Source organism: Terrapene carolina, unplaced genomic scaffold (assembly GCF_002925995.2).
Source record: "Terrapene carolina triunguis isolate 2854851 unplaced genomic scaffold, T_m_triunguis-2.0 Scaffold35022, whole genome shotgun sequence".
In the NCBI taxonomy this organism is placed as follows: Eukaryota; Metazoa; Chordata; order Testudines; family Emydidae; genus Terrapene; species Terrapene triunguis.
The window spans coordinates 10,753,745-10,765,608 of record NW_020699373.1 but is presented as its reverse complement, the minus strand read 5'-3'; the positions used below and the strand labels follow the sequence as shown (position 1 = coordinate 10,765,608).

At 46.7% G+C, this 11,864-nt stretch overlaps 1 protein-coding gene across 1 annotated transcript; it reads left to right on the top strand.

The window, feature by feature from the left end:
• Positions 1–298: 298 nt before the first annotated feature.
• LOC113405293 (thymic stromal cotransporter homolog) lies at positions 299–10,414 on the top strand. The gene is made up of 4 exons (XM_026646349.1): positions 299–1,376; positions 4,394–4,477; positions 7,056–7,212; positions 9,271–10,414. The coding sequence occupies exons 1-4, from the start codon at positions 299–301 to the stop codon at positions 9,326–9,328; spliced, it is 1,377 nt and encodes a 458-aa protein (XP_026502134.1). The 3' UTR covers positions 9,329–10,414.
• Positions 10,415–11,864: the final 1,450 nt, after the last annotated feature.

Below are 11,864 nucleotides of genomic sequence, written 5' to 3'. Positions count from 1 at the left end.
AATGCACACCAGGAAGAGAGTGGAGGGTGTGCTCCATGCACACAAAAGCTTCCCGGGCACAGGCAGGACTGAGAGCAGAGTCATTTGCTGCACGGGGCTGCGTGGGGCTGGAGGGGAGGTGCAGCCAGTGTTGCTCTCACACAACTCTGTTTCTGTGCTAACTTGCAGGCGGTAGCAACTTTCGGTTTTAAGACCAGAACTTCTGGACCTGCTGTCTCCAGCACAGCTCCTTGCCGCTCTTCCCTCCCCACCCACCTCCTTGCCAGTAGCCCCAAGGAAAGGTTCGGCATCAGCCATCATGGTTGGAGGGATGGCGGTGAGGACCTGGATTGAGCCCGTGGTGGCTGGCGCCCAGGTAGCCAGCTCCTTTTACGACACAGGGCTGCTGCTAGTGGTGAAGAACTACTACAACCGGACCAACTCAACCAGCCCGGCGCACGTGCTTGAGGATCTGCAGCAGAAAGCTGTCTCTGACTTCTACATCATCTACAATTTGGTCCTGGGCCTGAGCCCCTTGTTGACGGCCTATGGCCTGACAAAGCTCGGCGACAAGAAGAACAGGAAGATCACCATTTGCTTCCCTCTCCTCGGCTATCTGGTCTCCAGGTCTCTCCTGCTCCTCTTAATCCTGCTGGGGTGGCCTATTGAGGTGATGTACGGGGCGGCAGCCTTAAACGGTCTGACAGGAGGCTTCACCACCTACTGGGCTGGCGTCATGGCTCTGGGGGCTCTGGGCTCCTCTGAACACAGGAGGTCACTGCGGCTGATTGTTATTGAGCTGACCTATGGGATGGCGGGCTTCTTGGGCAGCATAGCGTCTGGGCACATCTTCATCCATTCCCACATAAGTTATCGACAGGGCACTGTGCTAGTGGCCTCCAGCATTGCCGTCTATGCCTTCTGCTTCCTCTACAGCTTCTTTGTTCTGAAAGTCCCTACGACTGAAGGCACCTGCCCAGCTTACACAGCTCACAGCAAACTCAAGGACATAGATCAGCCTGACAGCCAGCTACCGGAGGATGAAAGAACGGCAGGGAGTTCGGGCTCCTGTGAGGACAAGGGGCGTGGTCCCCTGGCACCGTCAAAACTCATCATTGCAATGCTGTTCATCGGGGCTGTCTTGTATGACCTAGCAGTTGTGGGAGCCATGGATGTGCTCCCGCTGTTTTTGCTTAAGAAACCTTTGAGCTGGGGCCCCGTGGAGATTGGCTACGGCAATGCTGCTGGCTACATGATCTTTATTACCAGTTTCCTGGGGGTTTTTGTGTTCTCCAAGTATTTAAGGGACACGACTATGATCATCATTGGGATACTGTCCTTCAGCGTCGGCATTCTCATCATGGCCTTTGTGCGACGGACATTCCTGTTCTACGTTGGTGAGTCGAACTGTGACATGATTGGTCACAGCCTCTGCAAGTGAGAATTACTGATCCCCATGTACCCTAGGTGGCAGGCAGGCTGAGAAAAGGGAGATGCTTAAGTGACATGCTTCAGCAGCAGCGTAAGGCTCTTTGCTGGTCACTTCAATGAAAACCTCAGAGCAGGAAACACTGTGGGGGAGAGACACTTTCCAAAGAGTCCTGTGGCACCTTAGAGACTAACAGAAGTATTGGGAGCATAAGCTTTTTACAGATTCAGACTAACACGGCTACCCCTCTGATACTTTCCAAAGAGGCTCTTCTAGCCCCAGTAAATTATTCACCCACACAAAATTCTCCTATTACATCAGGCTTTAAAGATTAAAAGGTCAACATGGTGACAGTGTAAGAAGCAATTTCCTCCTCCTCCTATGTCCTCCCTCACACATACCTCATCTTTGCTGTCTCATTACAGGGTTGTCCCTACTTCCCCGGGGGGAGAGGGGGCAGAAAGGCCAGCAAGAGCAGCCCCGTGACTCCCCACTCTGCTCCTCCTGAGATGGCAGCAGGGGGCCTGCTACCCCAGCAGCCACCTTGAGCCCAAGGTGCAAAATTCTGATCAGCTCTGAATTTTACCTAAATGTGTGGGCCCTTAGCTCTTAGGGGTTGGGTCAGCCCTATCTTTTCCCCTGTCTTTGCTGGATTAACAGTGCTAAACTTCATGTCACATGTTGGCTTCAAGGAAGGATTTGGGTGTTTTACCTATCGTATTTTTTTTTTAATAAAATCATTCGTTTTAAAGACTAGTTAGTGCTGATAATTTTTCACTAGGTCATATCCCAGATCTAAACTGCTGAAAGGCAGCTTTGCATAGGAGAAAAAACCCTTTTCAGCTATTAATACTAATCAAACAACTTACTGTCTTGACTATGGGTAATATTGCTCCTTCTAAGGAAAGGCCTGTGGATGAGAAGGAAGAAAGTTTTGGTTACCTTGGCAAAGATGAAATGGAGGCATCCTACGGACTGGACATGATTGGACAAAGTTTTGTTGCTGTTTAACAATAAGGGATAGCTATGGTTGGTGGGAAGCTTAATTGTCAACTAGAGCTACTGTAGCAGTTTAAAAGATTAGCATTAGGTATCCAAAATCCTGAACTTTAAGTAAGTAAGGCCATGTCTACACTACGGCCTATGCCGGCAAAATGTATGTTGCTCGCGGGGTGTGAATATTCCACACACATCCCTGAGTGACATAAGCATTCATGTGCACAGCCCTATATTGGCGGGAGAGCTTCTCCTGCTGACAGTTTGTTGCTCATAGAGGTGTTGTTTTTATGCCAATGGCAGAGCTCTCTCCCGTCAGCCTAGAGCATCTTCACCACACACACTGCAGAGGCACAGTTGTACTGCCAGAGCTGTGACTCTGCAGCGCTGTACGTATAGACATGGCCGAATTGGACAAGGTGGGTGAGGAATTATCTTTTATTTCACCAATTTCTGTTGGTGAGAGAGACAAGCTTTCGAGCCAGACAGAGCTCTTCTTCAGGTCTGGGAAAGGCGCTCCCAGCAGTCACGGCAAAAATGCCAGGTGGAACAGATTGTTTAGCGTAAGTAGTTAGCACATATTGTAAGGGACCATTCCACGTAGAGTAGCCCATTAACACCGCTTCAGTCATCAGACAAAAAGAGGGGGTTAGTCAGTGCCGTAACAAGGGCGAGGCGAGTGAGGCACTTGCCTTGGGCACGCAAAGGGGAGGGGCGCAGCTCTACCACAATCGGCGGAAGGTCCCTGAGTCCCTCTTGGAGGGAAGGACCTGCCGCCGAATTGCCGCTGCATTCATTCTTCTGCAGCAATTCGGCGGCAGGTCCTTCTCTCCGAGCGGGACCCAGGGACCCGCCGCCGAAGAGCCTGGAGCTGGCCCTTGCCTCGGGCGCAAAAATTCCTTGTTACAGCTCTGGGTTAATGGGTCACAGGCATAAATGGACAAGGGCTAGACAGGGATAGACCAAGGCGGCCTCTTGACCCTCTGAGGGTAGAGAGGGAGGATCTGGCTGAGTTTGGTGGTAGGAAGCAGTTGCTGCAGCATAGAATCTGTATCGTTTAGTGACAGTGAGCAGCTGCAAGATTAAAGTTTGGTAAGCGTAGAGAGAGAAAGAGGCCTATACCCTTCAGCTTAAGATCTCCGTGCTGAAAGACTGACAGGGACACAGTGCTAAGGGCGAGCAAAACAAAAACAAACCAAACATAAGGTCTGTGTGATGCTGTTATACCCTGTATCAATGGAAGCTGAAAGTCCGCTGAAAATTATTCTTAAGGTGGAATAGTAAAGAAACACAAGGGGAATGGACTTTCTAAACAGCTTTGCTCATTCAACATAGAGACATGGTGGGGGAACAAGGTTTCAGGGGAATGGGGTAGGAAAAAGGGTACTTGGTTAAACAGCTTCCACCACCAACCTATAATCCTGCATCGTTTGTAAGATGTTATTAAATACTTGTATTGCAGTATCCCCTGGGAGCCCCAGTCACATGGACCAGGACCCCATTGTGCTAGGCACTGTACAAACAGAACAAAAAGACGGGCCGTGCCCCAAAGAGTTTACAATCTAAGGCCCAACCAATAGCAGAGCCATCGCTTCCCTAGAGAACACAATCCTCCTATAAAAGATTCTGCCTGTGCATGAAGCTAGGGCCCTAAGAGCATGAGTCCTGCTGCTTGCCCTCTAGAGGAGTAACTCTCTTTGCTGACAGGTAGACTCCCCTCCACTCACTAGAATGGGACAACGACCTACCTGAGCACGAGGGTTATTTTTTAATATTGTGGAGGAACTGAAACCAAGTCAAGCTGCGGCGACCGAAAGAACCACACTGCCCACAACACACAGTGAATCCTACAATTAACAGCTGTTGCCTGTGATTTGCTCCCCACCTCCCCACCCCCAATCTGCAATTTATGGCCTCGCCGTAAGGGACAGTAGGCTGCTGTTTTGACAACAGGTACTGATGAAAGCTACCTATTTGTGTGTGTTACAGCTCGGGCCATAATGCTGTTTGCTCTCATCCCCTTACCAACCATCAGATCTCTGTTATCCAAACATGTACAAGGATCGTCCTATGGTGAGTAACAAGATTTGGGGGTAAGCTGGTGTGTGTAGGGGGTGTGTGTGTTTCGGGAAATGTGACAGAAACCCCATTATGGCTATTGCTCTCATTCACTGTTGGGTGGAAGAGCAGGTTGTGTGTCAAGTGCTGCCATCTGCTTAATAAAATCATAACAATTAGAACTGGTAGAGCTGCAGTAGTGCAAATGGCCAGATCATCTCCATTGGCAAAGGGGGGGGGGGGCTTTTTGAACAGATACTTTAACTCAAACCTCCCCCTTTCTCCCCTCCCCTCCCCCCCTGCTGTGTAGAAACAATTGAATACCTTTGAGCTTGTTTGAGCTGGTTGCATTATGAGATCTTAAAGGTGCTGAACTGTGCCCAAACCGGCCTAAAGGGAGGGGTTCCACTCAAGCCAACTCACCCTTTTTTTGCTCATGTACACAGAGCCGCAAGGGCAGACTGCAGTTTGCAATAGCGGGGCTGCTTCTCCTTTCGGAAGTTTTGCCTGTCTACACTAGAAGGGTGCAGCCCCATCAGCAGACCAGTGGCTGGCGACCAATGGCTGAAATTGGAGCTGGGTAGACCAGGCCCTAAACAAGGCTAAATGGTCATGCTAGCTCCAGGTTCCATTTATAAAGGGCTAATTAATAGATAGTATTAGGATATTCTAGACATGGATAGTATGTGCAGTACAGTGATGAAACCATAGTTACAAGCAGATGTTGGATGCTAACAATTCACCATTTATTAAACGTTAAGCATTTATAAACGGATCCTTAACACACAGTGTGGCCAGCTACAATAATTCTTTGATCTCCATCCTTCAGCGAGCAGAGTTATCACATCAGTCTTTGTCTTCCATCACAGTCAGCAGAAGCACAAGCTAGAACAATGACATCTCATAATAGTGCTTCATGGCTGGGACCCTGTTAGCCGTTGCAGAATTTAAGCTTTCCATTTAAAATAGTTACATTTCTCACCCTCACAGTCATCAAGATAAAAGCTTCCGCATGTGAAATAGTGAAATGTTGGCTTACAGAAGCTACAGCCAAGCCACAGTGAAACCATAGCTCTAAGGCAAATATGACTTGTACCTATTCATCATAATATGCTATTGCCTCTGAAACCTAGTGATGAGGATTTAAAATATCAACACTTAACTGACACTGCAGAAACAGTCAGATGAACTGGGATGAGTTTTAATAGCACATCACTTCTTCCCCAGCCCCCAAGCAGCCTTCTGATTGTAATCACATTAATCCTTTCCTAGGAGGGTGTCACCTTTTGGCATTGTGGCAGCATGTTTCAGAAGTTTGACCTGCATAATAATGCTTTAATCAGTTACCTGTTTTTTTCCCCCACAACATTTTCGTCTCCTGTTTGATCCTGCAGGAAGGTTGTGGGTAGTTCGAGAGATCCAAATCACCACATTCAGATCTTATCCCAACGGCCACGGGCGTAGGTAGCTATGGGACTAAGTGAACGCATAAGGAAAAGTCCTAGCAGCTAAATTAAACCGAAATGAAACTGTTCCAGGAGCATGTGGTGCTGAGGTTTTGCTTCAGGCCCCAGCTCCTGTTATAAAGATGAATTTGCTTTTCATGAGAAAAGATGACAGGGGCATTAGTAGAGTAAAGAAGAAAGCTCTAACACACACACAAATGGCAACTACTTAAGGCCTTGGCTACACTTGCAGCTGTACAGCGCTGTGAGATAAACCTGTCTTCGTACAGCTGAGTAGGGAAAAGCGCTGCAGTCTGTCCACACTGACAGCTGCCAGCGCAGTGGTGTGGCCACACTTGCAACATTTGCAGCTGTGTTGGGAGCAGTGCATTATGGGTAGCTATCCCAGCATTCATGCGGCTGCAACGTGCTTTTCAAAACAGGGGGGGTGGGGTGGATTGTGACAGGGAGTGTGGGGAGAGAGTGTGCTTTTTGGAACATGTCAGCTCTCTATTTTGCAAGTTCTGAACTCCCAGCCCCCTGCTCATTCATTCACTCAAAGCAAGCTGCAAACTGTTTGCTTTTCTCTGTGGTACGAGCTTTGAAACCAGCACTTCCGTATTCCTGCAGCCGGTCACAACAATGGAGAGGATTGGCCACTTGACAAGGTGATTAGTACAGCGCTGCAAGCGTTTACACTCACACCCGTGAGTCATAGCCACTCCGCTGCAGCTGTTATTCCTCTTGGGGAGGTGGAGTACTTGCAGCGGTGTACCCAGGGAGATACAGCACTGTAAGTGCCCTGCCAGTGTGGACGGGGAGTGAGTTACAGCGCTGGGGGAGGCTTTACAGCGCTGTAACTTGCAAGTGTAGCCAAGGCCTTAGAAATGAGTTTTTGTTGATTCCTTAGCAAAGGTGGTCCACAACTACAGGGGAGAAGTTAAGACACCTTCTTAAGACTAGTAGTTCTGGCACAAGAGTGGTCTTGTCTACAGGTTCCATGTTACCCAAAATGACATTTATTATGTGTCAAAGGGCCTGGCTCTAAATACGGATGTGGCTTTTCGTCCATGTTGACGCCACATAGTGGTTTTCCTTCTTTCTTTGAGACTCTAGCTAAGAGTAACTATTTATCTGCTTGTTTACAGGTAAAGTGTTTGTCTTGCTGCAGCTGTCTTTAGTGATCACTGGGGTAGCTACATCCACAGCCTTCAACAAGATCTATCAAAACATACTGGACTGGTTCAGCGGGTTCTGTTTCATTTTGTCTTGTGTCGCTGGCTGCTTAAGCATCATCCCCATCAGGTAAGGAGGGGGAAGGATCTTGTTTAAGGGATTTTTTTCCCCCCCTTAAGTGACTTGCAAAAGGAGGGAAGGGGAAAAAATCAGATTACATGTCTAAAAACAAAGGCAGCCTAAGACTACTTGTTCCTCAAAAAAAAAAAAAAAAAAACCACGCAAGCGTTGGAGCATTCCTGGATAGTGTTTATGGTGAGTGGATAGCTAGTGAAACTAGCATGTGCAAAAGAATGAAAACAGAGGAAGGATTTCTAGTCAGCCTGTTTTATACTTTAATACCTGTGACTCACTTGGTGGAGAAATGATCTCTTTACCCGAAGGAGTGGGAGTGTTAACAATATATGCTGATATCCCCCACAAGTCCCAGGAAGTCCTCCAGCAAGAGCAGATTTGATATGACAAAGATAACAGGTGGACAGAAAGAAAGGAAAAAAAAAAACATTCTGGCCTTCTTTATATATCAAAGCAGCAAAAACCCACCAATTAAAAGAAATATATGTCCTTAGAGTCCTACACACCACAGGGAAGACTAGGGCTACACTACAGCATAAGTCGACATAAGCCATGACGCTCAGGAGTGTGAATTAGCCATGTCCCTGAGTGACATAACTTATGCCATCTTAAGCACGGTGTGGACAGCACTACGTTGGCAGGAGAGCTTCTACTGCTGGTCACAGGGGCTGGAGTAATTAAGCCGACAGGAGAGCTCTCCCCGATCCGCTTAGAGCGACTACATTACAGAGCATACAGGATGCAGTTGTAAGCTCTCTGGTGTAGCCATAGCCTAGAATTCAACAGACCTAGCAGAGGAAACAGGACTGTGACATTCAGTTCCAAGCTGCATGACATGCAACAGCAGTACATAAGCTCAAAGAGAAAATCATTGTTTTTTCACAGCCAGGTACAGTACCCACCTCTGAATTTTTTTCTCCGGAAGGACAGAGCTGAGTCACATCTCAATGAGCAACTTAAAGCCATTTTTACCTTCAAGGAGACCATGCTGAGACTTTTTCCCCGTTTGTAATTACGCAGTGCTAATTGCAGAGGCATTTAGAAAAAAGTGACAAAATAAATGCTTCTTAAATAGAAGCCAATTTAAACGCGTTTGTAAGGGCAAAACGTGACGTTTCCTCTGGATACCTGCCCTTCGTGCTGACTAAGGGGGAACAGGGAGACAGGAATAGCCACCTAATCATTCTGTGCCTTCTCACAATCAGCCCAGCAACCCTATGATACACAGGACAGTGTAGTTACAACAACATGCAAAAAACTACAATGTATTTAACACCACAGCAGCATTGAATGCGGTTCCATAACTGGAATAGGGTGTTAGTACTCACCACAAGGCCGCTCGCAAAGTCCTGGCTTTGCTTGTCTACATCTTTCACAGTACCTAGCAGGCTGGTCTCAGGTGAGGTCACTTCACAAGCCACCCGCTAGCATGCAACTCCTGGGGCATTGTGTCAAATAGTGGCATCTCTACAACTAAACACCAATGAGTTAATTAACCCCAATAAAGTGGAAACTGCAGTTCTGGCCCCTAGTGAGACTCCTTACAAAAGGATGCTCCTATAGAGGTCATGGCTCGGGGCTCATTGAATCCTATGGGGTTAGCTGGTGTCTGCTACCACCACCACCTGTGAGTACTGGTCTTTAGTGTGAGAGGCAACCTTCGCCTAGCCGTTCTCCTGTATGCGCCAGTTACTGAGCTGGGACTTGTCCCATCCTTTCTACAAGGTCAGTGCACAATTACCAGTTACCAACCAGTTTAAGCAAGCACCACTGCTTAACGCTGTTCAAGGCGATTACACAGAGAGCCGTGTATGGCTCCTCCCTGTGGCAGTTAGCTTACAGCGTGCGATCTCTGTGACCTAGTGCATGGCTAGCAAGCATAAAAGTGACGGTACAAATACTTGTGAGAAACCAGACAGAATGGTTAGCCATTTGAAACAAAACTTCCCCTGTTATGCCAAATTCCTACTAGACTAGCGATACCAGAACCCATCAAAGCTTCTGGCTTTTGAGCAGCTGTTCACATTCTCATCCACATTTTATTTTCTGCAGCATTGTGGCCTACAAGCAACGCTCAACATCGGGCTCCTTTGAAATCCTAGCAGAATGATGGCACGCCATTGCAAGTTTCAGCTCTGGGCGTTATTGTCGGTTAGAGCACCTTACTGTACTACAGAGCTCAAGAGGACAGATGACGGAAGACAGCTCTTCGGGCCTGCCACACTCGTTTTAGTCACTATGGATTTAGGCTGAAATTAAACAGGTTAGCTTAGGTGACAGCAGACAGATATCCATGCCACAGACTGCTCTCATGGGTAGCCCATAGGCTGAGGCCAATAAGCATATCATCTCCCTCACCTGAGGGGAGAGGAGCTTGTATTGCTGCTTCTGCAGTCCAGAAGTGATAGACAGTCCAGCAGCATTTGATTTCAAATTTATGCCAGTGGAGGGGATGACACTATCTTGGCTGCTAGTCCAGAAAACTTTAGCGTGGTAACAGAGCTCCGCCCGGCCATAGAAATAGCCACTTCCATTCAGCAGCACTGCCTGGAGGAATTTATGGACAGGCAAGAGGGAGGGACAATTGCTGCCAAGTCAGTCCTGGAAACGAGGATTAGGTGCGTCAGAATAGGTACCGTTTACATAAGCTTAAAAATTTCCCTTAACCACCCTCCAATTTAATTTGCAAGGGGAGGGTAAGGCATAGAAAGAGAAGAGGGATATAAAAAGGGGCAAACTCCTTTATACAAGGAAGCCCCTTTTCAGAGTGATGCTGACCTGAAGGGAAAATACAGAGCGCGATCCTTTGTTTTGTCACTCTAAAGATGATTGCAAGCCCTTCAGGGCCTGAACTGTCTTATTCTGTGTTTGTAGAACAGCCTACCCCTTCTCTCTCCCCTTCCCCCCCCTACTGTAAACCTATTAATCATCTTGAGAAACCACATCACTTTTTATAAGCTGGATCATAGTCAGACCATCAGGGACTGTTGTACAAGACCAGTACAGGCACAGGTCCTGCACCTGCAATGAAGTGGGAGTAGAGCTCATGCATGATACTCTTTTAGAGCATACTGTAGATGCAAAATTGAAGTGGTTATTTCAGCAGCAGCCACTGACTATTAACTGTGTTAAACTATTTCTGAAAGGCATGAGGACCCAGAAATCCCAATATGTAGAATTTAGCAATTAAACTGACTTCCATGTATAAAAAGTAAATAAGTTGTAAATCAGTGCATCAATAAAGAATTACTGAACAGGTGTATGTGCTAAATGCTTTGACACCGTGCTGTTGGAGACAGCATCTGCAGGACATTGGCAGAGGATTTCCGAATCCTGTTATCTAAGACCAGGCTCATCAAACCAACATATCCATGCAGTCTAGTGGGGGGGGGGTGAGAAGGGGGGAGGAGTGGTCCCTGACAGATGAGCAGTAATATTCAAAGTGACCCTGCCATGAAGCAGTGAGACCATCATGAGGAAGTTGTGTGAACTAGACCCTAGAAATCCCCAGCAACCTGAGGATTAAGAAAATGTCCTGCTGTTTACTTTATCTGCACTATGCTGAAACCCCGAAACTGTGCATAACCAACTTTTCCTTATGAGGACAGTCAAGATGCCAGACTAGGTTGCAGGAGCCCTGGGGTCAAGACCTGGCTCTGTGACACCCTGCACAAATCTCTCCCCTACCGAGAGAACATCTCATTCTCCCCATTTGATAAATGGAAAACCAAGGCACAGCGATACTGCAAGGATAGATGTGTAAGTGAGGAGCTTACACTCTGGGGAGGCGTACTACAAGGCAGTAGGTGTAAACAGCTGAGTTGTCATACACACACACACACACACCCCGAAAGAGGGAGTATCAAAAGCACAAGTTTCACCACCATAGAGAAAGACAGGGCAGTAAATACATGAGCAAAATAAGTACAAGGGCATGCATCATACTGTAGATGTGATAAAGACGACACAAAATGAAACTATTAGGTAAAGAAATCATCCTTTAATACATTTATTGGTCCATTCCTTTAAATTAATTGAGGTAAAGAAACAGTGTCTTTAAAAAAAAATGTACACACTAATAATTATCAAGCATTACAAAGAGTTTACCTCAAAGTGTTTTTATCAATACTAGTTCCATAGTAACAATGCACAGAGTATGTTTATACAGAGCTAAATGAAAAGGAACAGAAACATGCCAGCACCTGAAATCAAAGACATTTAATATCCTGTGAGCTTAACAAGAAAAGAAAAGAAAAGAAAAAAAAAAGTTAAATTTGGTGGGAGTGTAGGAAACAAAAACCACTCCAATCTGTACATCATCCACTAGCTAATTCACACACAACGACAAGTCTTCACAGCTTTCATTTTGGTTTATCCTGGTATGGGAGGAGATGTGAGGATGACCAGAGTATGAAAAACAAACAAATTTCTAGAAACCGATTTTACAAAAGTCAAAAATACAGTACACTGGTTGGGCACCTAGGCAGCAACATTTCCATTCATGGTGTCATGCGCTGAGCGACAAAAGGGATGAATTCCTAAAAATATGCTGGCAGAAGTTAAATTTCATGGCAACATTGACTTGCCTCATGGCGTAAACTCCCCTGAATGTTAAAGGGAGCCATGAGTGCAGGCACATAGGAAGT

Excerpts from the sequence above, each read along its gene's own strand:
- LOC113405293 (XM_026646349.1), top strand. The coding sequence starts at position 299 with ATGGTTGGAGGGATGGCGGTGAGGACCTGGATTGAGCCCGTGGTGGCT. Across the intron at positions 1,377-4,393 it reads GACATTCCTGTTCTACGTTG|CTCGGGCCATAATGCTGTTT; the intron begins GTGAGTCGAACT and ends TGTGTGTTACAG. Across the intron at positions 4,478-7,055 it reads TGTACAAGGATCGTCCTATG|GTAAAGTGTTTGTCTTGCTG; the intron begins GTGAGTAACAAG and ends GCTTGTTTACAG.